The 27,069-nt window shown below is 37.8% G+C and overlaps 1 protein-coding gene across 4 annotated transcripts in view; it reads left to right on the plus strand.

Annotated features, from left to right (window-relative positions):
* KLHL13 (kelch like family member 13) overlaps nt 1-27,069 on the plus strand; it is an 87,209-nt gene that overhangs the window by 53,374 nt on the left and 6,766 nt on the right. For 3 of the 4 annotated variants that reach the window (XM_021686331.1, XM_021686339.1, XM_021686326.1), the window contains 4 exons: nt 4,412-4,544; nt 5,097-5,293; nt 17,217-18,012; nt 25,468-25,581. In XM_021686331.1, the coding sequence (XP_021542006.1) occupies nt 4,412-4,544; nt 5,097-5,293; nt 17,217-18,012; nt 25,468-25,581 (1,240 nt within the window). The remainder of the gene's footprint in view (nt 1-4,411; nt 4,545-5,096; nt 5,294-17,216; nt 18,013-25,467; nt 25,582-27,069) is intronic. The other variant, XM_044911752.1, reaches the window with a different exon arrangement.

Genomic DNA, 27,069 nt, shown 5'->3' on the forward strand with positions numbered 1-27,069 from the left:
TTAAGTGTGCACGGTATCTTTTTATTTATTTAATAAGTAATCTCTACACCCAACGTGGGGCTCAAACTCACGACCCTGAGATCAAGAATTGCGTGCTCTGCCGACTGAGCCAGCTGCCCATCAAGGCATCTTTGAGAGTCTTCCCAGAGTTAAATAGGGCAAGAGACTTATAAGAGTGAAAGCAAAAGGTGGATACATACAGGGCAAGTGAGAAATGTGGGGGAGAATAACCTCCCCTTTTCTTCGAATGTGTGCCTTCACAAGATTAGAGTATAAAAGTTGTTTAGAGAAATGACTGTCTTCTATACAACAGAATATGCTGTAGAAGGAACTTTAGTTTTTTTCTCTTGAGGCAGAGCTGGGATATACAGATAACAGCATGCAAACAAGATATTTCGAATCTGTATGAAAACAATCTGGATTGACAGATCTTATTTGGATAAAGATAGCAATAATCAGGAATAAAATGGGCAAATATGGAATTGGATGGTGGGATTGTTCATTTATGCACTTGAAAATAAAGTTTGTGAAATATACAGATAGGGAAACTACTTCATATGCAGTGAAAATAAATGCAGAACCTCACAGAAACAGACACTTTGCCAAAGGTAGATAAATTAAGCTTAGAATAAAAGATACTCAGAATGCACTCAAAGTGATCTTGGAGCTTCAGCTTCCTTTCTTTGGGGATGCCAGATCATACTGATGAAGGGAGAGGATTTGTTTTTTGTTTTTTTGTTTTTTAAGATAGTGCAAAGGGCAGCAAAATGATCAGATTTGTGAAGCAGGTAAAAGCCCTTGGTGTCTTAGCTGAGCCGTCCAGATTTTGAGGATTGAGTATATATACCTCAACAAGCAGTATCTTAATAGAATATGGACAAAATGAGAAAGGACACAAATAATGATACAGGAAGCATTAGCTATTCCTTTGTTCGAAAGGAAAAAGAAGGAATAATAAGGAATAGGAATGGAGCCTACTTACATTACTCAATTCCCAGTATAAAATACTTGTAGGAATATTTTCAAGACAGAAGGGCTAGCAAATGACCTGAGGTTTTAGTTTGTTTGTTTGTCTCTTGGGCTTTTATTGTTGTTTTTAGTGGAAGAAAATAACTGACTGGATACAATCACTGCTTTTGACAGAATAAGTCATGATTGCCTTTCACAGATAATTATCTATATATACCGTAGAGAAGATTCAGAATTTTTTTTCATGGATAAAAATAAAGCAAGGTGGCATACAGTACCTAGTCTCACTTCATTGGTATTTTGACATCTTTTTTGCCAGTACCCAAGGTATAATCCGTTTCCCAAGATAAACCATAGGCTTGAACTTGCCAGTAGCTATTCAAACTTTAAAAATACGTTTTCTTCAAACCAACAATTGCACTTTTATGAATACCTCCCACAGATCTACCTACACAGGTAAGTATATGTACAAGAAGGTCTGTTACAGCATTGCTTGTAATGGCCAAAGTTGAGAGATAGCCTAAGTGTCCAGAGGGGAACGGATGAATAATGAATGGTATGCTGCCATGATGGAATACTGTGCATCCCCTAAAAAGAATGGAGTAGATTTGTGTGTATAGAGTGCTGTCCATTTTATGTGCTCAAGTGAATTTTAAAAATGCACAATAATATGTATAATATTCCACTTTAAAAAATCCTATTATACATACAAGCAAATGATACATTATGCATATGTATAGAAAGAGGCCTGGAGGGGCACCTGGGTGGCTGAGTCTGTTGAGCACCTGCCTTCAGCTCAGGTCATGATCCCAGGGTCCTGGGATTGAGCCCCACGTCAGGCTCCCTGCTCAGCCGGGAGCCTGCTTCTCCCTCTCCCCCACCCCCCTGCCCCCTGCTCGCGCGCGCGCTCTCTCGCGTGCGCGCTCTCTCTAAATAAATAAATAAATAAATAAAATCTTTAGGGAAAAAAAAAGAAAGAAAGAGGCCTGGACGTATATATATTAAACTGTTAACAATAATTACTTCCTGTATGTAGAAATGGTGTTTTAGTTTTCAATTTATATCTTGTATTTTTATAACAAGCATATATTTAATTTTTTAAAAACCTGCAATTTATCTGAGGGAGAAAAAAGCCAAGCCTTTGTGAGTCAACCTTCCCCCACCCCCGGACCCTGGTTCAATTCCTCTTCTCTCATCTTAGCCATTACAGTTTAATATAAAGAAACACTGTGGGTGCAATTAGTTTTTATTATTGGGAGAAGTTTCTCAAATAAAGTGCCTGGTTTCTGGTTAGCTTGGCCCAAAACTAAAGTTCTGCTCAACATGACCCCATGGTTTTAAAATACCAAGTGGTGGCTTCTTGGTAAAATCAGAGTTGTTTGTTCCTGCAGTAACTGAACATAAATCAAACATGTATTAAGTGCCAACTGTGTACCAGGCAGTGGGGAATGCAAACATGCTAGTCCCTCAACTCTTCTAATGGTTCCCACCATCTTCTTGACCATCCCGTCCCCACCCCAGTGGTCACTTTCAGTCCTTCCCAGTGCTGTCTACCTTTGAAAGGCAGTCCTCTTAAGCCTATTGCACTTTTGACTCCGTATATGAATTTTCAAAGAGCTACTCTTTGCCTTCTGCGTGAGACTATTCCCCTAAAATGGACATCGCTTTTTACCTTTACTTTTCTAAATAAGAGAGGCTGGAGATCATTTAGCAATGGGAAAATGGAAAATATCAAGGGTGGGGTATATAATGTTTGTGTTTATAGAAGAAAAGAGGCATTTGTGAAATATTTGATATTTGTGAACAAAAACATATGTCAGTCACTGTTGGAGAAAGAAAAATATGATACATAATCCTGTTCTAAAGTATATGTATAATGTATAAATATTTTTGGAATAAAAATATTTATATCTCTCTCAAGAGAGAAAGTGGCTGGATCACATTATCTCTTTGAAGTTCCAGTTCTGTAGATTCAAGCATTTTCTTTAAAAAGTAATTTAAAAATTATGATGAGAAGATGTTTAGACTGAGATTTATATTATACATATGTGTAGGATCAATATTTCTCAAACTGCATTCTTCAGTATGTCATGCCTTTTGCTTCTTAAATCCGTGAAACACAACTTTAAATAAAAGTTTTATTTGGGGTCATTAAAATGTGAAGGGGATGGAGTACTCTTTGCTGTTAGTTCTTGTTGTGTTACATTATTACATTACAATATATATTAGAAGGTAACTTGTATGAGGATCTTCATGATTTTTAATAATAATATATTACCATTTGAAACTATAGAGGAAATCTTGCTGAAATCTTCATTTTTGAGCCTGAGTATTAAATTACATATTGTCTCCCTTTTGTGCATTTTACCAGCCGATTATCATCTTAAAATGTTTCCTTCTCCCAAGAATAGACCAAAGGAACGTCTGCCTATTTGTCACAGGTTGGGATCATCACAGGAGTGAATGGAAGAGCTAACCGATAGGCCCTCTTCTTGCAAGAGCCCTGTCCATCCCCTGAATCGTGGGTGCCAGCCTATTAATTCTCCACTGAACTTTAGGCATTTGGGGACAATTATGTCCCATGTCAGAGCTACCTGGGCTCTTTTTTCCAAAGGTAATTAAATTCCAAGCTTGAAACCTGAAAGATAATTGGCCAAGCAGCAGCAATGTGCCAAGTATAAGGATATCTAAGACAATCCCTAATTCTCAAAGAGATGGAACAATCTAGTTAGTAGCAAGGAATGCCTATCTTGCAATTAACACAGATTCTCTATACCTTTCTTTCTCAAAAAAAAAAAACAAAAACTAGGGGCGCCTGGGTGGCTCAGTCAGTTAAGTGTCCGACTCTTGTTTTTGGCTCAGGTCATGATCTCAGGGCTGTGAGATGGAGCCCCACATTGCCTCTGCACTGGGCGTGGAGCCTGCTTAAGATTCTCTCTCTCCCTCTGCCCCTTCACCCACCCCCCGTGCTCGCTCGCTCTCTCAAATAAATAAATAAATCTCTAAAAAGCAAAAAAACCCCACAAAAACTATAAAAACAAGGTGTGTCCGGAATGCACTATAGAAGAACTATAAACATATTATTGCAGAAAGCATGTTATCTCCCACCCTGATCCTGCACATGGGAAAATGAAAGCGTACGTGGTAATTTCTTTTCAAAATAAGATAAAGCCAATAGTTGTGTAAATAAGTGAATATATATACTCTATGCTCTTTCCATATGTGCTCTTAATCTGAATTAGTCTTCATTTTACCTTTTCCTACTGCGAATTAAATAGACATCATCACACATCAAGTAAGTTGTTCAGTTTTCTTCTGAGTAATTATTCTACTGGTTTTATGTTCTAACACACCCGTTAATATATACACAGAATTTTAGTGGGCAGAAATCTGCATACCCATTTAACCTTGATTAGTGACTCAACTCCTGCTCTTGGCGTAGGGCTTTGACCAGCTTCGACTTGAAGGATTGCTTTGTGATGTGACTTTGATGCCAGGCGACACCGATGACGCCTTCCCTGTGCATAGAGTCATGATGGCCTCTGCTAGTGATTACTTCAAGGCCATGTTCACAGGTAAGTTAGCTTGTTAAATTCTGCACCCCCCCTTAAAACAATCTGAAAAATGCATGTTTACATATTTTTGTTTCTAAAGTGAAATTCAGTTCTTTTGATCTGTGTCTTTCCAAGAAGAAATCATCTCAAAAGGAATATACACCTGGTACGTGTAGTTGTAAGTGGTGCTTTTTAAACTTGGGAAATGAATGTGCCTTTTTCATACTTCTGTCCATCTTTGTTTCACAACTTCTCTTTTCCAGATACACATCTGAATGCTCTACTAGAGACTCTGGGTCTGACTAAGACAGTCTTTAATCCATCAAAGGATATGAAGTGACAGGAGAACATTTTGGAAGCACTCGCATTATATACGACTTCCATTAGTATAGAGATATTCCTTTTTAAGTACTCTCTTTTAACTGTAAAATATGCAGAAGTCTGACTCTGACATGAATGCTTACATAGAATAAAACTTTTCCTTGATTTTATTGCATCTAATTAGCAGCAGAAGTGAGTTTGACCTTAATTAAATTATCCACCCCCATTTAATTGAATGTCTTTTTCTTTAAGGTGGAATGAAAGAACAAGATTTAATGTGCATTAAGCTTCATGGTGTGAGCAAAGTCGGCTTAAGGAAAATTATTGATTTCATTTATACCGCAAAGCTTTCTCTTAACATGGACAACCTTCAAGACACACTGGAAGCTGCCAGTTTTCTTCAGATTCTGCCGGTTTTGGACTTCTGCAAAGTATTTCTCATATCTGGGGTAAGGCGTTTTCAAATCTTCAGAACTTTTCCTGCAGTATACTCCAGTGTAGCCTGTTGAAAGGCTGCTGAATTTGTTATGTAGGCAGGTGAAACTTCGGCCATGAGAGAGAGGGCTCAGGTAGTGTGTGTTCTGGAACGAAGTTGAGAGGGAAACAGTACAAGGTGCCATTTTATAAAATGGAATCACTTCATAAAAGCCTTCTGTGTAATCCCATGACATCAGACAGGAATAGTGTTTGCTAACGATATATATGTTAACCTGTTTACTGACGTTATATATTTTAATCTGGTTTTGTTTGCCTTCATGATATTAGGCAGGCAGGCTTTCTTTCTTTTTTTTTTTTTTTAAAGATTTTATTTATTTATTTGACAGAGAGAGACACAGCGAGAGAGGGAACACAAGCAGGGGGAGTGGGAGAGGGAGAAGCAGGCTCCATGCAGAGCAGGGAGCCCGATGCGGGACTCGATCCCAGGACCCTGGGATCATGACCTGAGCCGAAGGCAGTCGCTTAACCGACTGAGCCACCCAGGCACCCAGGCAGGCTTTCTTAAATGGAATTCCATGAAAATGTAATTTGAACTTCTGTAAGTCTTTTAAACTAGGCTCAGTAATTTTTTTTTTTCTTCCTTAAATACGGGATCTAGGTCTTGAGAAGAAGTAACACACTACGTGACAGCCTGTAAGATATAAGTCTTAGTTCCATAGAAACACATCACCTACTAAATCATTTTTAGCCTCTCTTAAGAAATAGGAGAGGGCACAACTACCAATCAGTGAACGCCTTAGCAGTCACATGGTTCCTGAAGGCCCTGCCCTATTTGAGACCCTTAAATTATTGACTTCTGGGAAACAAAATGCTTTGGTTGCAAAGAAATATTGCCAAGAAGATTTCTACAGCTTATAGAGCTTGCTTTTGTGACTGAAAATTATGGCAGTGGTAAATTTTGATATATTTTCTGATTTATTAAATAAGTGGAGAATACATTTTTCTATAATTGATTTAAATTCATACCAGTTTTAATATTGGTAAATAATTGCTGTTGAGCTTTTTTAAATTTGCAGTTACTAAACCGGGAGCCCCGTTTTTAAAACCCTAAGTTTCAAGAGAACATGTCCTTAGTGATTTTATTAATAAGCTATTCCTTATCTTACAGAGTCAGCCAACAGCTAATTTAACTGGGCTATTGAAAATATGTTTTGTTTCTGTGTTTCCATTTTAAAGTACTCACACGACTGCCTCACAATTATTTATAAACTTTAAAACTAACTGCTATTTTTCAGGGTTTTAAGGCAGTGTGGTGTTACAGAGTTTCGTGTTGTCCTATTCGCTATTGTATAAGTAGCCCGCATGAAGTTTGTTTATTTCCCATGATACTGTTTGTCGTCGTTACTGAATCTGAGCACTAAATTTCCTTTTAATTTAATCACACAAGGCCCTTCCCCTTAGGACCTATCAGCATCTCTCCTCTAGTTTTGTGCCACTGATACTATATGACAGCTTCATCTCAAGGAAAAAAGGAACTGAATTACATGTATTTTTTAAAGGTATCAAGTCCAACAATTAACTTAGTAATAACACTTAATGCTTACATTTATAGACTCTTAACATTGCTTTACACTGATCTCAGCAACACCTGGTCATCCTGAGCCAAACTAGGTACAGTGTGGTGATTCTTTGGAACTAATCATTAATAATAGACATTTATTGTCAACTTCTTCTCTAATATCAGAATTTAGTACTTATAACTTTAGATATTGGTTGTGATCTGTTTCTTTACCTGAAAGAAAAGGACCAAATGGAATAAAGCATGATTTATGAAAAGTCATAAAAGCATACAGTTGTCAAAGTAACAGTATTAGAAAACAATTTTGTTCTAGAAAACTCTAAAACAAGTTTATTTAAAGATGACATCACAGTAATTTTGCAATAGTGATAAATTTTCTGTAATTAGAATGTTGATTCTTTCACCTGTTTGAAACATTTATTATAACTGTGTGTTTTACCTGTTTGGAAATTTCTTCATTTTTATGAACACTTAATATTGTCTTAAAGATTAAATTCTTCATTTCTAGTGTCCTCTGCAGACATCCTAAAACCCATTTCTAAAGGAGAAGAGGCTTGTCTCAGACAAAGCTTACCTGTGGTATAGTTTATTCCTCCTTGTCTTGGTTTTAGAACTTTCTATGAGCTCTGAGGAAACACCTTTTTTCTTAGCACCATTCTGTTTACCTGTCTTTCATCCTGTTTGCTAAGGATATGTCTGCATGATTTTACTGTGGAAATATTCCATCTCAGAATCCATAATGATTTTTGAGAGCAGTTGGTAGATTATTAGCCTAAGGATTGTATAAAATCCAACTTTTCCTTTATCCTTCTTTCATGCGTTCTATTTCTTAGTTAAATGTTCAGCCTTACTCTGTTTAACAATTTCCCATTTCCTTCTCAGCAATCAAGTGGATCAGGCAAAAGAGTAGCCCTTGGGTGTCTTTTCTAATTATAAGAACTGGAAGTTTCGAGATAATGTATTTTTCAAAGGTAGATTTGTTTTGAGTTTTCCCACAAGCTAAGTTTTATGGATAGTTTTTAAATAGAACAATCTCATGTTTTAAGGATTGTGTGCTTAAACCAAAGGTTTTGAGTGAATAGATTTATGTTTTTATTTTTATTTTTTTATTTTTTAAAGATTTTATTTATTTATTGGAGAGAGAAAGTAGGAGCAGGGAGGAGAGGGAGAAGCAGTCTCCCTGTTGAGCAGGGAGCCCGACACGGGGCTTGATCCCAGGACCCTGGGATCATGACCCAAGCCGAAGGCAGACGCTTAACTGACTAAGCCACCCAGGCGCCCCAGGTTTATGTTTTTAATGATATGGTGTGATTATACTTCACATAAACAAGACACTACTTGGGTTTGAGCTTTTAGAAAGAAAAGTTAGCTTCCAGTACATCTGTAGTCTATCCCATTCTTAACCATTTGTGTAGGTGAAAATGTGACTCAGCAAATAACTCACAAAACATTTTTATGGTAGTTTTGAGTGACAGCTTTAAAGATTTATTTATTTGAGAGAGAGAGAGTGCAAAAGGGGGGAAGAGCAGAGGGAGAGGGAGAGAATCTCCAGCAGACTCCCTGAGGAGCGCAGAGCCCCACTTGGGGCTCAATGCCTTGACCCTGAGATCATGACCTGAGCCGAAATCAGGAGTCAGACACTCAACCGACTGAGCCACCCAAGTGCCCCTTGAATGATAACTTTAAATACGATAATATAGCCACCCTCACCTTTGGTGAGGTAGAAGCACCAGTGTTCTAGAACGGAGCACCAGGCTCCATAGAACAAGAACCACTCCCCGGCCAACGTGGTCATCTTTTGCAGTAATGCTTTTCTCTTAAGGTATTAATTAGTATTATAGTTTATGGGATCTGGTGCTTTTGTTCTCACTATGTCACTTTCTGGCCAATTGTAGAAAAGAAAACTATGAAGCGGATACAAAGAGATAAGAGCAAAGGATGTAAAGCAGAGTAGGTAAAACTGTCTGTTAAACTAAAAACATTCTCTTGTATATCATGGAGATGATGGAAAATTACCTTCGTTTAGTTACGGGCCGAAAAATGACATCTGTTTTTGTCTTTAGGACATTGTATAACTACAGCATGCTAAATGCTGTGCAGCCATTCCCTGATTTACAAGCAGGTTGTGGTTAAATTTTTTGTTTATCATTTGTCTGCTACTTGGAATGTGTGACATCTAGCATTTGCCCTACGGAATTACTGTTACAGAGGACTACAGGCTAGCAGCAAAACCCAATTTTTAACATAAGGTTGCTGAAGGAGGACATTTGTCATTGAACTGGAAATGTTATAATTTAAGTATACAGTTATCCAGAATAAACAAACCAGAATGAAGGTGGGCAAAAAAACCATTTTCTTTTTCTATAAAAGCATATTTAATCAGAGAAGGAAGATGCCATTGTGCTTTAGACTTTATTTAAACTCATTTGAAGTTGTGTGTGTGTGTGTTTTTTCCTTGATGTGTTTATAGCATTGGTTCCCCTTGTAGATTTATTATCACTGATCAGGGTGGGGAGGTCACGATGAAATGTAGAGAAATTTTATTGAGGCGACTGGGGGTAATAAAGAATTAGCGACAGTGAAAAACAAAAGAGGTGAGGGGCGCCTGGGTGGCTCAGTCGGTTAAGTGTCCCACTCTTGGTTTCGGCTCAGGTCATGATCTCAGCATCGCCGGATCAAGCCCCACATCAGGCTCCACGCTTAGTAGGGAGTCTGCTTGAGGTTTTCTGTCTCTCCCTCTCCCTCTGCCCCTCCCCACCCTCCCTCTGTCTCTCAAATAACATATATCTTTAAAATACAAAGAAAAGAAAGGAGGTGCATACGTGGGAGAGGCAAAAGGCAGAGAAAAGGAGTTCTCTCAAGGGAATAACGAAGGAAATCAGAATAAGTTATTGGAAAAGACAGTTTCTTTTGCTATTCAATGATGATATCAGCAGCAAGCTTTGGGAATGTTCTTCTTGATGTCAGAATTTCCTGTATGGTAATTATGTTTCACATTCCTTGTTTGATCTAAATTGGATTTGCCCATAAAAATTAACAAACATGTCTTTTCAGATAATTTTTTTGCCTTTGGGGAGGTTTAATGCAAATCAGAGGAAAAATGGTATAGATAATTTTACAATGAATCAAAACTCTTCCTCCCCTCCCCCAACCAAACCATTCTTGACTTCCTTATTGTCAAGGCAGACATTCAGCGAGTAATACCCAGATACTGGTTGTTTATGGTTGAGCATCTATTCTCACTAGCTGGTACCCAGACTGTGCTGATTGTTAAATATTCTAAATATTATTCCTGCCTGTAACTTGAATCACCGCATTCTTGCCCATCTGCCATGTGGGACTCCGTAGGGGAAGAAGAGGCCCAACCTGGGCTCAAACCAATCCATTCTCCCATGACCATTATAATATGTAATATTGTATCCAAGAAGGGACATGCATTCAGAGTGCAAAGCAGTAAGACAATTGGATCCCCCAAGCTGGAGACACACCATCAGTATTCCCCTCAGATGGCTGTTAGAATTTGAAGAAAGACAAAGACTGAGACAGAAAAGTTTTTGGTTTTTAATCATCTTTTTGTTCTTCTTACCAAAAGGTCCCTTCCCTGTGTCCTGTGATGTTCCCACCTGTGGAAGGAGGCCTGGGACAAGATGTCTCTTATATCCTCTGCCTGCCCCCCCCACCCCCGCCCCAAAGTAGCTTATTTGATTTCTTCCCAGTCTGTGGACTTGCTTTCTCTCTCTCTGCATTGGTTGTAGTTGATGTCAGGCTGCCATTTTAATAAACTAGATAGCACCAAGGAGAATCTGGTGCATTGACTATCTGAGGAGTCCCCCCCCCCCCAAATTTGTCAACTAACTTCTTAGTCTTTGCTTTTCCTTGAGGGTACAAAAGCAGATACTCGTTTTCATTTTTGCTTTTTTCCTAAGTGGAAGTTTATTCGTGTAACGCATTGATCTTCAACAAAATAACATCACAGATTGCTGATGAAGCCTGTCATTAAAATATCATGTTATGGTAATGAAATGTTTGGGTGCATTGAGTGTGATTTGAACAATTTAATATAGTAGCAGTGAGTAACTATGTTAATGAGACTACCACTTTGAAAATTATGATGCCTGGAACTGCCTTTAGGGTGACCTAGGAAGGTTCTTTGATTACAGTAGAATAATTTATAATATTTTATATCAAGGAAAGCTAAATGTGCACTTGATTATTTTTAAAAGCAATTTTATTGGTTCTCATAAGTGGTTGAGAAATTTTGTCCTTTTTTTGCTTCTCTATCCTTTAAAACACTAATATATATTTGAATTCATGTCTGTAATAACTCTTCTTTGGAATTTCGGCCAGGTTTTATATTCTTTTTTTTTTTTTTTAAAGATTTTATTTATTTGACAGAGAGAGACACAGCGAGAGAGGGAACACAAGCAGGGGGAGTGGGAGAGGGAGAAACAGGCTTCCTGCGGACAGGTTTTATATTCAGATGAAATTAGAGTTCTTTCTACTTATGAGCTCTTTTTTTTAAAATAAGCTTTAAACTTCATATTTTATATTTCAAAATGTAATGTACTCTAATATATACATGAATTTCGTTAAATGTTACATTACTGCACGTATCCATTATTTAAATACTGTCTAGGCTAAATGTTTGCATATATGCTAACTGAAGCACTTTTAAGAATCATGACTGAGAGGTGGATGAAAATGAGTCATAATTGAATAATCGTGTATTTTTCCAAAATCGTTTACCATTATTCCATCATTTTGATCTGCTTATATTGTTAACTGTTATTCTAGACTTTGCTTCTATAATCCCTATAATCTATGATTAATTGTTTTAGCTTTGATGACACGCACTTCAAAAACAACTAATTTTCTATTACATAGTTTTTATCTGAGTTTCATTTTAAAATTAAGGGTTTGGTAATGTTTTATATTCAAAATGTATTCTATTTTTAGTTGTATCTATCATCACATCCTTAATTTTTATATTGCTGATAATTAGTGTTTAACCTTTGTTATATACCCACAGTGTGATACCTATAGTACGTGGGGTATAGAAAACCCTAGTCCTTCCATCAAGAAAATGACAGTTTGGGAGGTTATGAAATACCTTTCTCTGGTGATTTTTAAGAAAAAATTAGGCAGCTACCCGTATGTACTAGGTGGTCTGTCACAGTCTTTTGCAGTTTTGTGTATCTGTCTCTGAGCATACCGATATATAGAGGATATTTTCCAAATGCCCTTAAATCAAAGGTAGGTTTTTTTTTATGCTGTTATTTTAGTAATTGTCTTCCTACTGGATAAAGTTGAAGGGGGAAAAGGGGAAGGAAGTAAATACCTTGATCCCATTTCTAAATTACACAGTTTGGTTTTTAATTTTTTATCTCTGTTTGTTTTATATGCTATAAATTTAGACTTATATTTGGTGGCCAACAACTGATGGTATCATTTTGCCTATTTGAAGTACCCAATTTTTTGTCGTTTTTATTTGTAATTGTATCCGTAATGGTGAGAATCTGCAAACTTGGGAATAGTTAATTTTGTGTTCTCATCAACTTTCACTTATCCATAGTAGTCAATGTGTTCAAAAGTGCAAATTACCCTTTGCTCTGGGGAAAGGCTACTTCTTTCCTGCTCCAGAAAGTGGACTCATTACCCCAGATACTAATTCCTGCCACCCAAGGTGATTTGGGCAACTGGGAATTCACTGTAACTTCATTTATACAATGAAAACTTTTATGAGACGCCAACCTGCCACGCCTAAAATTGGATTGAAATGTACTTTTTATTAACCACATTGGAAATCCAAGGTACTGAATGGTGTGAAACTGTGTATTTCAAAAGGCCCCTAATTTCTTACTTTATTTTTCCTACTTCTTCTGTGTTGCAATTGTGTTTTAACTATTTTTTAATATATAGCTATTAAGGATAATAAGCAATTAAAATTTTTTGGCGATTCCCATAAAGCAAACCAGCTGCTTAAAATTGTTCAAATTCTTCCTGAGTAATCAATCTATGAAAATAGCCTTGTGTGTGTGTCTTAACCTTTGAGCTTTCAGTGATGATATGTCTTAACTGGGCTGATATTTTATGCAGAGGAGTAATTATTTTAGTCTCATTTCAGCTTTTAAATAAAAGGATAATACAAGGATTAGCCAATTTTCTCTTAATCATCTGCCAATCTGTTAACAATGCAGTTTCGTTCGTGAAGTTTACATGACATACGTGAATACACACACTGAGAAAATTAAGAGAAAACTGAGTCCTTTGCCTGTGACCTGCTTGTGTGTTTGTATACACACATAGGTATTTGTATGGTAGGCTTGTTTCAGTGATTTATTCCTTGCATAATATTTGCTGATATGATTTTCCTGTTTTCACTTTATTTATTTATTTTTAATTGTTATGTTAATCCCCATACATTACATCATTAGTTTTAGATGTAGTGTTCCATGATTCATTGTGCATAACAGCCAGTGCTCCATGCAGGACGTGCCCTCCTCAATACCCATCACCAGGCTAACCCAACCTCCCACCCCCCTCCCCTCTAGAACCCTCAGTTTGTTTTTCAGAGTCCATCGTCTCTCATGGTTCGTCTACCCCTCCGATTTTCCCCCCTTCATTCTTCCCCTCCTGCTACCGTCTTCTTTTTTTTTTTTCTCTTAACATATACTGCATTATTTGTTTCAGAGGTACAGATCTGAGATTCAACAGTCTTGCACAATTCATAGCGCTTACCAGAGCACATACCCTCCCCAGTGTCTCCTGTTTTCACTTTTGACCAGTTATGAAAGCATCCGGAAGAGCTCTTGCTGAAGATGGGCCTCTCCATCACTTGTCTCCTTTTCCTATTTTCGGTTTTTGCTACATTGTCATCTGTGCAGGGGAGACTTTTCTAGGCTCATTTTGACTCCAGGCAGAGCTAGATTATGCTGGGAGTAAGAGAATTGCCAAGGGAAACTGTGGCAAGCCATCATCATAGACACCAGAAATTAACTATGCCATGAGTAAATTTGATGGAGATACACCTGTTCCAACCCTCACCGAAGTGATTCCTTTCCTTGTATTTCCACATAAATAATGTGAAAATAACTTCACCCTAGGAATAATTGCCTTATTAAATTACCTTCATTAGAAACAATAACTTTTGAAGGAATCAAAATGAATTACAGTAGGGTGCCTGGGTGGCTCAGATGGTTAAGCGTCTGCCTTCGGCTCAGGTCATGATTCCAGGGTCCTGGATCGAGTCCCGCATCGGGCTCCCTGCTAGGTGGGGAGCCTGCTTCTCCCTCTGCCTCTCTCTCTCTCTCTCTCTCTGACTCTCATGAATAAATAAAGAAAAAAACATTTAAAAAAAATGAATTACAGTAATGAACCGTGACTGTTTGCATGAAAGAGAAATCTAGAGATCCTCTATTAGAGATTTTCTGTTTGTGGATCTGCTAGCAATGTAACTTTTAAGAATCCTGACTAAGAAGTGGATTAAGGTGAACCAAAATAGAATAACCCTCTATTTTTCCAAAATTTCCATCTAGCCAGAATTTCATTTAGTATTTTTTTTGAGAGGGAACACACATTTTCAAGAAGAGAAAAGGAATTATTTTGGCCATAACCAACTTACAACATTGTTTCTTAGGGTAACTTCTAATGTACTGATTTTGATACTTTTTTTATTTTTAAATAGTCAATAAATATTTATTATCCACTTCTTTTTTAAATTTTAATTCCAATATAGTTGATATACAGTGTTACATAAGTTTCAGGTGTACAATATACTGATTCAGCAATTCTGTACATTACTCGATGCTCATCAAGATAAGTATACTCTTAATCCCCCTCACCTGTTTCACCCATCCCCCCCCCCAACCACCTCCCCCTCTGGTAACCATCTGTTTGTTCTGTATAGTTAAGAATCCGTTTTTTGTTTTGTCCCTTTTTTCTTCATTCATTTGTTCTGTTTCTTAAATTCCACATATGAGTGAAATCATATGGTATTTGTCTTTCTCTGACTTATTTTGCTTACCATTATACTCTTTAGATCCATCCATGTTGTTGCAAAATGGCCAGATTCCATTCTTTTTTATGGCTGAATAATATTCCTGTGTGTGTGTGTGTGTGTGTGTGTGTGTGTGTGTGTGTGTGTGTACACCACATCTTCTTTATCCATTCATCTATGGATGGACATTGGGCTGCTTCCATAATTTGGCTATTGTGATTAATGCTGCAATAATCATAGGGGTGCACATATCCTTTCAAGTTAGTGTTTTCATATTCCTTGGGTCAATACCCAGTAGTGCAATTACTGAATCATATGATAGTTCTATTTTTACTTTTCTGAGGAACCTCCATACTGTTCTCCACATTGGCTGCACCAGTTTGCATTCCCACCAATGGTGCATGAGTGTTCCTTTTGCTCCATGTCCTCGCCAACACTTGTTGTTTCTTGTGCTTTTGATTTTAGCCATTCTGACAGGTGTGAGGTGATATCTCATTGTGGCTTTGACTTGCATTTCCCTGATGATGAGTGATGTTGAGCATCTTTTCATGTGTCTGTTGGCCATCTGAATGCCTTATTTGGAGAAATGTCTGTTCCTGGTGGTGCAGCGGAAGCGTGCTGGGCCCATAACCCAGAGGTCGATGGATCAAGAAATGTCTGTTCCTGTCTTCTGCCCATATTTTAATCAGATTATTCGTGTTTTCTTGGTGTGAGTTGTATAAATTCTTTATATATTTTGGATACTAACCCTTTTTTGGATATGTTATTTGCAAATATCTCTTCCCATTCAGTAGGTTGTCTTTTTGTTTTGTTGACTATTTATTTCCTTTGCTGTACAGAAGTTTTTATTTTGACATAGTCCCAATAGTTTATTTTGCTTGTGTTTTCCCTTGCCTCAGGAGATATATCTAGAAAAATGTTGCTACAGCTGATGTCAAATTACTGCCTGTGCTCTCTTCTAGGATTTGTATGGTTTCAGGTCTCACTTTTAGGCCTTTAATCCATTTTGAGTTTACTTTTGTGTATGAAAGTGTTCCAGTTTCATTCTTTTTCATGTAGCTGTCCAGTTTTCCCAACACCATTTGTTGAGGAGACTATCATTTTCCCATTGCATGTTCTTGCTCCTTTGTCAAAGATTAATAGACTATATAATCATGAGTTTATTTCTGGGTTTTCTATTCTGTTCTATTGATCTATGTGTCTGTTTTTGTGCCAGTACCATACTGTGTTGATGACTACAGCTTTGTAATATAACTTGAAGTCTGGAATTGTGATGTCTCCAGCTTTGTTTTTCTTTTTCAAGATTGCTTTGGCTATTCAGGGTCTTTTTTGGTTCCATACAAATTTTAGGATTGTTTTTTCTAGTTCTGTGAAAAATGCTGTTGGTATTTTGATAGGGATTGCATTAAATGTGTAGATTGCTTTGGTGCTTTGGGTGGTATGGACTTTTTAACAATATTTATTCTTGCAATCCATGAACATGGATAATCTTTCCATTTGTGTCATCTTCAATTTTTTGTCATGAATGTCTTATAGTTTTCAGAGTACAGGTCTTTTACCTCCTCAGTTAAGTTTATTTCTAGGTATTTTGTTATTTTTGGTGTAATTGTAAATGGGATTGTTTTCTTAATTTCTCATTTTGCTACTTCATTGTTAGTATATAGAAATACAGTGGGTTTCAGTATATTGATTTTGTATCCTGTGACCTTACTGAATTCATTTATCAGTTCTAGTAGTTTTTTGGTGGAGTCTTTAGGGTTTTCTATATATAGTATCACGTCATCTGCAAATATTGACAGTTTTACTTCTTCCTTGCCAATTTGGATACCTTTTATTTCTTTTTCTTGTCTGATTGCTGTGGCTAGGACTTCAGTACTGTGTTGAATAAAAGTGGTGAGAGGAGACATCCTTGTCCTGTTCTTGATCTCAGGGGAGAAACTCTCAGTTTTTCTCCATTGAGTGTGATGTCAGCTGTGGGTTTTTCATATATGGCCTTTATTATGTTTGAGGTATTTTCCCTCTAAACGTACTTTGTTGAGGGTTTTTATTATGAATGGACATTGTACTTTGTCAGATGCCTTTTTTCTTCAACTATTGAAATAATCATAGGGTTTTTATCCTTTCGCTTGTTGATGTGATGTAGATAATTTTCTTTTAGTTACTTTCTATCAGATTAGGTAAAGGTGGTTTGTGAATTCTCTTTAGATCATTAATGTATTTAGGTAAGAATTTTTATTTGCATCTCTATGGACAGTAAAAAGCTTAGTTGACTCTTCTTCTAGAACAGGTATTTCTGTTATCCAGAATGTGAGTGTCATGAAATTGGTAGCATTTTAATTTTTTTTTACTGGTTTAATAGGTCACTTTAGACAATTGTGTCGAAGTTGGTCGGATTGCCAACACCTACAATCTGACAGAAGTGGATAAATACGTCAACAGTTTTGTCCTGAAGAATTTTCCTGCATTGCTGAGCACTGGGGAGTTCTTGAAACTCCCTTTTGAGCGTCTTGCCTTTGTGCTTTCCAGCAATAGCCTTAAGCACTGCACTGAACTTGAGCTCTTTAAGGCTACCTGTCGCTGGCTACGCCTAGAAGAGCCTCGGATGGACTTTGCTGCAAAATTAATGAAGAACATACGATTTCCACTGATGACCCCACAGGAGCTCATTAATTATGTGCAAACCGTGGATTTCATGAGAACTGACAATACCTGTGTGAATCTGCTTTTGGAAGCCAGCAATTACCAAATGATGCCGTACATGCAGCCAGTGATGCAGTCAGACAGGACTGCCATTCGGTCTGACACCACTCATTTGGTCACGCTTGGAGGAGTGCTGAGGCAGCAGCTGGTTGTCAGCAAGGAATTGCGCATGTATGATGAAAAGGCCCATGAATGGAAATCGTTAGCCCCCATGGATGCCCCAAGGTACCAGCATGGCATCGCTGTCATTGGAAATTTCCTCTATGTCGTCGGTGGACAGAGTAATTATGACACAAAAGGAAAAACGGCGGTCGATACAGTCTTCAGATTTGATCCTCGCTACAATAAATGGATGCAGGTTGCGTCTTTAAATGAAAAGCGCACCTTCTTCCACCTAAGTGCCCTCAAAGGATATCTGTATGCTGTCGGTGGGCGAAATGCAGCTGGTGAACTGCGTAAGTGTGTGCATTTCTGTTAAACATAGAGACTGATTTCTTTACCCCCAAATTCTCATTAAATCATAAAATAAGCAGTTCTATAAAATTAAAGAGAAAAATGTAGCTAGGGTTTCATTTAAACTGTTTGGCTCAGGAAATATCCGAGACAATCTATATGCCTAATCCGGATTTATGTTGTTGGCCAGGGTACAAATTATATCTTAGGAATATATCAGTATGTTGCAGAATATTTTATTTGGCAGTATATATGGTTTTCATCTTGACAGTGTAACTACAAAGTATATTCTGCTAATTTAAATACTAATAGAATCTCGGACAGAAGTTTGGCATGTTTCCTTATTTTCCATTTTTAAAAGCCCACATAATACTTTATTGTACAGGTTAAAATCCTTCCTTACAGAGGACTGACTGTTATCGTTTCTTCATTTACATAATCTTTTACCCTATCCTAGACCCTTGACCGCCATAGTAAGATCATTTTCTTTGTCAATTAAATGTACCAAGTTCAGTATTATCCAAAATGTATTTACTCTGAGTAATGGGATCTGTGACTATCAGTTTTAAAAATCATTCTCTGTTGGGGCACCCCGGTGGCTCAGTCAGTTAAGCGTCCGACTCTTGATTTCAGCTCAGGTCATGAGATCCAGTCCTGCGTCGGGCTCCATGCTCAGCACGGGAGTCTGCTTGTCCCTCTCCCTCTGTTCTTCCCCCCTCCCCTCCCCACTCACATGTTCTTGGTCTCTCTCAAATAAATAAATAAAATCATAAAAAAAAATCATTCTCTCTTAGTGAAATACCAAACAGTTTTCTTCACTGTAAACTGCTCTGGTAAGCTTCATTAGATGGGGCCACTTTTTTTGTCTCCCTAATTGAAGATTGGTCACAAGTGCAGTTAACGTAGAATAGTACTTTGGCTCCATAAATGAACACTAATTTTGTTATTTTAGGTGAAATTGGAGTAAGATAGCTGTCCAAAAAGAAGTCAGGAAGACCGCATTTTCTGTCACACCTTCCATATCTGTCATTACCGTCATCGTTTGGCCTCTTTTTTTCACCCCCTCTTTTATGCTGCGATGACCGGAGTCCTTGTAGTTGACCAGTAGTCCAGGCTCTGTAATGCTGGGAACATGGAAAATATTGGCCTTGGCTCTGGATCAATTCAGAGTGACTATCAGCATCTTTTTCTTGGTAGCTTAATGGATTTAAGAGTAAGTTATTTATTGGAGGCCAAAAGAACTGCTCTCAGCTCTTATACTCTCCAGCTGATCAAGCCCTTTCTCGTTAGTGACGTCTTAATGTTACTGCTCTTTCCTACCTACAGTTTTTTTTCCTTTGTTGTTGCAGTGATATTTTTTTCTAAGACCGGGCTCTCCAAAAGGCGGGACTCAGGATCCTTATCATGAACCACACAGATTGCCCAATATATTTTAATAATCAGGCTTTAAAACGCATTTGAGGGATCAGTACCTGTCGTGTCGAATTGTCATTTCAGGTCTCCTCACTCAGCCCACACACGTTATTTTCATGTTGTGATACTATTTTAAATGGAGGGTGTCTGGAAATATTCAGAAGCTGCAACTAGTGATTTGGCACTTTCTTAGGAAAACCGCTTGTATAAGATAATCTTTCCAAGTTTACAAATTATAGGTCATCAGTTCTGGCAGTGTGTGGTCATTTCAGACCTTCTTTCCTCAAGGGAAATAGCTCCAATTTCTTAGTCAGTGCTTGCTTATTGATGTTATCACCCCTGTTAATATGCAGTCTTCAATATATCATTCCTCCTATTAATTAGAGGCCTTATTCTTCTGAGAATTTATCATCTTCAGGCCAAGGAGAGTCATTACATAAAACCAAGAAGCTAGAGGCTTTCTTTTGCTGAGCTCTTGCCATGTTATACTCATTTGGGAACGAGAAGTAGACGCCGTTGGGCAAGTGGCTGCCTTCCTTGCTCATGACCTTCAGAAATCACACCCTCCATCTCTTATTAAAAATAGTCTTCTGAGTTTCAGGGTTTTTTTTTTAAAGATTTTTATTTATTTATTTAACAGAGAGAGACACAGCGAGAGAGGGGAACACAAGCAGGGGGAGCGGGAGAGGGAAAAGCAGGCTTCCTGCTGAGCAGGGTGCCCGATGCGGGGCTCGATCCCAGGACCCTGGGATCATGACCTGAGCCGAAGGCAGACGCTTAATGACTGAGCCACCCAGGCGCCCCTTCTGCATTTCAGTTTGAAAGTAAAAAGAAACGAGAAGCGTGCTTTTCATGAGCTATTCCTAATTCATAGTAACTATTTGATTATATTTAGGTTTTAAAATCAGTCTCCCAGAGCTTAAACCTAAGGATAATGACTTATATAGTCTAAAAAATGATTACCCTTCTAGATGGTAGAGGCCCATTTTTATCTAAATTTGTAAACTGCATGTTTCACAAATACATAGATGGTTGTAATAGAGACACAAACCCTCAATACCAAGAAACAGCTCTAATTCCACTTTAAAGGCCAATGACATTTCTTTCCCTTTGAAATTACCTCCTGTAATCTGTAAGTAAGAACGCTTTTGTAGAAAATGACTGTTTGCCTTAAAATCAGCATACCCAGCAAAGCCTGGCTGTAGTAAATATTTTAAGTTAAAATATATTGGAAGGTTTTTTTTAGAAAATCAGTGATTGGCTTAAGTGCACTGAAATCTTGGATCTTAATTGCACAAGAACTTTCAGGCCACCCCAACTCCTTTGAGTTTTTCCTATTTTAGACCCACTTGGGAGCAGGAAATAGACTGTTTTAAAACAATCGTGTCACATTCTGTATTGTTGACTTCTTCTGAATTCTCTTTATTAATAATGTTTCTCTTTGTATATGTGTCACTTGCCCTTTCCAGTTTTCTTGGACCCATGGTTTTTGCAGAATAGCAGATTTAGGTCCTAGAGAGACCCTTGCTTATATTTCTGAATGTTCCAGCCAGAGGCTGGGTTTTTTTTTAACATTTCTCCTGCTCCGTAAACTTTTTTTTTTTTTATGGGACTGCCCTCTACACACACACACAAGAACATCTGTTATAGTAACTTCACAGTGCCATCTTAACTGATTACATTGCCATATTAATAGGCCTGTGTAAATAGAGAAGGGGGTAGCAATGGGTGGCAGGCAAAAGGGGATCGATGGGAGGGTCATTTAACAATTTAATAGGTTTGGGGCCCCTGGCTGGCTCAGTCGGTGGAGGATGTGACTCTTGATCTCAGGGTTATAAGTTTGAGCCCCACGTTGGGTGTAGAGACGACTTAAAAGTAAAATCTTCTCTTAAAAGAAAATTTTAGTTTGGTTCATTAGTACCAGTATATTATTTATTCTTCATATATGCAATGACCATTTCCTAGATGTAATTATGAAAAGAAAACAGTGGCAGCATTTGTAAGACATTTTAGATCATTTTAATGCATTTGGCCTTTTAAAATCCCTTCATGGAGTGTGTATGGATGGACCTAAGCCCATAGTACATCAAAAAGATACTACTAATGTGTGTGTGAGCCTGGTATATTGCTGAAATATAATTCCTTAGAAATGCTGCTTTCCTTTGACACTGGGTACAATTGGAAACTACGTGAAGCTTAGAGTAGCTGTCACTTAAGTGAAAGAGAATTCAGTTATTCCTGGCATCTTTCAAACTTATGTCATTTAAGAAATCGATCTTCCATTGAGGTTTTCTATATTGAAGAGAAATACGACAGCTCAGATAGCTTTCATTTCTGTTAAATATTAATAAGTCAAGCTTTCAAGTAATGAAATAACTTATAGAAAAAGGTGTTAGACGTTTTTCAAATAAATGTGCAATAAAATTACTGAAATTTATCAAATGCCTCCATATCCCTTCATGGATTTGCAGTTTTCTTCATTAAGCAACACATCGCCAGCGGGCACTCTTAAGATTCTAGAGATCACAGCCCCTCTGTGGGAACCATCATTGTTCCGGTGGTGATTCAGGGTTCATCCCTTTCTACTCTCAAAAAGAACAAGTTCCACATTATCCCTTGGAACCAATTCCGGGCTCCAGTAGAATCACCTGAGAAAATAGTAATCTTTAATGATTTATGTGAACTAAGCAACCTCCATGTAATTCTTAAATTGGAGAGGGTCTCTAATTTAAATTGCAGGCAACCAGGTTACTGAAGATGATTCTCTAGAATAACGAACGGTCAGTGAAATTCTGTAAAGGGCCAGAAAATCAATATTTTCAGCTTTGTAGGCCATAGGATCTTGTCACAGCTTATCACTTCTGCTGTTGTATTGCAAAACAAGCATAGACAATTTATAAATGAACGGGTGAGGCTGTGTTCCAATGAAGCTTTCTATAGGAACATCAGCATTTGAATTCCATATGATTTTCATATGTCACAAAACATTTTTCCTTTGATTTTTTTTCCCCCAACTCTTTAAAAAAGGTAAAAGCCATTCATATTTTTGTCTTGTGGGGCATACAAAAGGCAGTCAGCATGCTGGATTTGGCTGACAGGCTATAATTTGCCTGACCCTATTCTAGACTTTCCTAATTAGTTCATTACCATTCCTACCTCTCATAGACTATGATGGAACCACTGTTTTGTCCCTTGCATCATCCCTTGCCCCCTCCCCCTATCAAGGCTGTTGGCACTAGCCTATATCCCACTGCCTTGTGAATATGGAAAATAAGGACATGTGTGTGTATACACTTTTAATCGGATGTGTTCTATTTTAAAACTAAATACTCTTGATTTTACTAAGAACACAATTCTTCATGGAGACAGTCTAGAGGTTGACAGTAGATATTAAATGATAGGAAAAACTAAAGGATATGGATTATTTTGCCCAAAGAAGAAAAGTTGAGGGATGATGAACTATTACATAGTTATTATATTATTGGTGGTTAATAGCCATCTTACACTTAGGTTACTCCTGTATGAGAAAATAGAGATGGATTCTTATAACCCCTCTTAGGGAAAAAAATGCAATTAATTCACTGACGGAAGAACAGCATTATCTTTCTACATGGGAAAATTTTAATAATCATAAAGAGTGAATAGCTGTTCAAGCTCTAGTTCCACTCCAAAAAGAACAGGAGGAAACTAATGGAAATTCCATCAAAATAGATTGAATTAGACATAAGGACAGACTGTGACACTCTAGAAATTTCAAAGTTCAAGGCAGAATTTTTCATTAAGGGAAGCATAGAACTATAGTAAAACCTGTCTTTGCCATCAGAAACGTGATCTCTGAAAGTCTTTTAAAACCCTTTCACTGATAGGGTGTGTGATTAGACTACTTTTTTTTTTTTATCAGCTAAAACCCTACCATTAATTACTTTGCTGATGCCAAGTACCAATCAATATACTAGATCCTCTGTAAGTGGAGAGAGAGAGAGAGAGAGATAATAATGTATGTTCAGTAGGATTGTGCTTGTCAATGAAGTGAAAGTCATGCTAAAGGCAAATGGAAATAAACATTGGAGAAGATGTCCAGTGACTACAAAGAGCCAAAACCAGTATCAGAGTAATCAGTTTTAGCTTGTCATGAATTGTGGCAATAGCTCTTCTTATTTGGGGGAAAGATTTTGCAGGATCCAGCTACTTAATGGAAGGATTTAGAAGAAATAGAGTTGGGAGGGAAAAAAAAAAGAAGAAAAAGTAGAGTTGGTGAGGGTCCAGGCCTAAAGCAATGAACAAAACTAACAAGACAGTAGATCAAAATGAGAACAGGAAAAGCCTTTGAGATGAGCCTGAAAATGTAAAGCTCAAGCCAGTGCAAAAAGCAGTCAGTAAAGGGAGATGAGAAGTGGTATAATATAAGAGTCGTTAGGTGAGAAATAAGTACTGTGTGTAGTCAGTTTGATGAAGAAATGAAATTGTTGAATAGAGTAGAAAGTGCATCTCTCATTTTTTCTCTCTGGTTTTGCCTGTTCTCACGTTATTTATTTATTTTTTTAATAGGAAATCTTGTTCAAGGGATGATTTATCAGTTAGGTATTCCAGTGGCTTGATCAAATGGCCCCACTCAGTAGATTTCTGCTTCCGTTTCATTGCCTAGAATTAATCATATGGTCAATTCCAGGTTCAAGGGAACCCGCTAATTTGAATGTTGAGTTTAGCACAGCACTCCTGTGTGCAGTGTTGTGGTTCTGTTCCTGAGAAAAAAGCAGGGTGAGGGGAGACAAGAAATCGGGTTGCCAACTGACAGCATCTGTAGTAAATAGTATAAACTTTTCAAGTCTACCTAGACTTTGTGTGGGGTTTCTGTTTGTTTGTTTCTTTTTTAAAGTTTTATTTATTTAAGTAATCTCTACACTCCACACGGGGCTCGAACTCACGACCCCAAGATCAAGACTCATGTGCTCTTCTGACTGAGCCCGCCAGGTGCCCTTAGACTTTGTGCTTTTGACCAGAGTACTGGGAACAGCCCTATTTCTTTCTGCCTTTTAAAAAGGATTACGTTTTCTATCTGTCATTGTTCTAGAGGTTATAACAGAGTGATATTTAAATAGGTTGAGGTCACTTCTCCAAAATACTTTATGTTAAAGATGATAAATTTATTACTGGAAGGAAGCGGCCCCAATAAAAATCTTCCCTTCATGTCATGCTGCCACTCACCTTCTAGTAGGAGTGTGACTGGCTACAATGATATTGGATATGTACACACTATTGACTTTAATATGGAAATGTGGAAAAATTATTACCAATGTCTATTGTGTAGTCTGGATGTGAAATAAAGCAAGAGGCAGCCAGCACATACGGCAGGCGGTGTGCATACATACATACGTTCATTCTCACCCTCAGACTTCGCTTCCTGTCTGTGAACCTTTGTTTCCTAGATGGTGGATCAGCACGGGGGGCCTAGAACTGACTTTTCTTCTTCCTTATGATTTTTTCATCTTCCCACATATTTATCTTTTGTAAAGATTTTGTTTATTTTTGCGAGAGAGAGAGAGAGAGCACGAGCGGGGGGGAGGGGCAGAAGGGGAAGCAGACTCCCCACTGAGCAGGGAGCCCGATGCGGGACTCGATCTCAGGGCCCCAGGATAATGACCTGAGCCGGAGGCAGACGCTTAACCAACTGAGCTACCCAGGCTCCCTCATCTTCCCACATATTTAGAGCAAGGAATTAGGAGAAATGTCAAATTAGAAAGATGTAACAAGATACCAGAAGAAAAGAAACCCTAGCAGTTTCTGCAGTGACAGAAATGTGTTAGATTATTACATAAGTCTCTAGTCTAATGTAAAATGTATTAATGGTTCATCTTAGTAGTATAATCTCAGTAAATAAAAAAAGAGACCCCCAAAGAGTATCTCATATCTGTAATAGATACGGTTCCGTTCTTTAAATATTATTATTCTACCTAAAGGGAAAAATAACTCATTTCTAAATTTGAAATTATAAATTATTTTCTTTTGTTCTTTTTTTTTTTTTTTTTCTTTTCGTCAAACAACAGCCACAGTGGAGTGTTATAATCCAAGAACAAATGAGTGGACCTACGTTGCCAAAATGAGTGAACCCCACTATGGCCATGCCGGGACTGTGTATGGAGGAGTCATGTATATTTCAGGTAAACCATTATAATGCAGATGCAATTAATATAATACATACGCTTCTAACTATGGCACCATCTTTCCATACAATATTAGAAAAATAATGTAAGTGCTGCTACATTAGAAAAAAGAAAAAGAATACAGAAAAAGGGATCATCAAAAGATAATTTGTGGTGATTTTAGAAGATATCTTGTACGTGCGTGTTTGCGTATAGATGCCTTTGGTATTCTAGAAGTTCATAAGACTAGCAGCAAACCAGTCGTGCTGTGAATACATAACTTGGAAGAAACTGGAAAGCCTTCAGCTTCTGCAGGTTGCGTTTTGGTCCCCATACTCTGTACTCTAATGAACCCTGTAGGCCAACAACCCCCATTCATAGTCCCGGTAGCGACCCTTAATTCATTTTGAGCTTACATTTAGCTCAGCTCTATGAGGCAATCTATCATTATTTAATATATAAACTCTACCGTGCATAAGCTTGCTCCTGATACACACGTAATGCATAATAATGTTCACGCTGTCATTTAGTGCGACTGATAATAGGTGTTTCCTTTTTTCCTCAGCATTATCAGGGGATCTACTGTGGTGTCCTTGCATGAATAATTCTGTGCTGATTACCTATATATATGTTGGCCACATGCGTGTGTATTTTTCTCTTGACACATCTTCCCCCTTCCGAGAGCCTGCCAGTGCCAGGCCAGCAGTTACATTATTAGAGAACAGAGGCATTAGGTTATGGTGGTCTGGGTCTCTGAACACCGCTGCCTTATGAAATCTGTAATCAAGAGGGATCAGCGAAAGGCCTGGAGTGGGTGATTGATAGGTTTGGGGTGTTAAATTTATGAGCAACTCCAGGACGTCTTATACTGAAAGAGCCATCCAAGAAATCATATGCTCCACTAATCAATGATTTACACTCTCTACCTATTTTATGCATGTAGATACTATGCCATTATAATGAGAGCTCCAGATCCTCTGGGGGGACAAAAATGACATGAAATTGTTCTCGTGGCACCTTGGCATAGCTAACGTGTATTTTATAAATGACCTCACCGGTCAAGAATAGGGTAGGACCAGAGCTGAATCTCAAACAAACAAAAAAAAACAAACACCGTTTTGCTTCCTGAGAATTCTGTAGAGTACAGAAAAAAAAAAAACGAAACTAAAAAGCAGAGAGGAAACAGTGATTGCCAACTGGTCCCCAGATAGGAGCGCTTTGATTGATACAGCTGAAAATTTGTGTAGTTCTCTTGCTAATCTGCAGAGCAGAGTCTGATACTTTCCTTGTAGAGACTGATTTCTGTGTGACCTCAGAATACACTCTGTAGATGATACAGACTCAGTGGATCAACAGCCAACTGAGGCACATACAAGATTCCATATGTATTCAGCATTCGGCTTTTTTTTTTTTTTTAAAGATTTTATTTATTTATTTGAGAGAGAGAGAATGAGACACAGAGAGCATGAGAGGGAGGAGGGTCAGAGGGAGAAGCAGGCTCCCTGC

This window comes from Neomonachus schauinslandi, chromosome X, assembly GCF_002201575.2.
Source record: "Neomonachus schauinslandi chromosome X, ASM220157v2, whole genome shotgun sequence".
Classification (NCBI taxonomy): domain Eukaryota; kingdom Metazoa; phylum Chordata; class Mammalia; order Carnivora; family Phocidae; genus Neomonachus; species Neomonachus schauinslandi.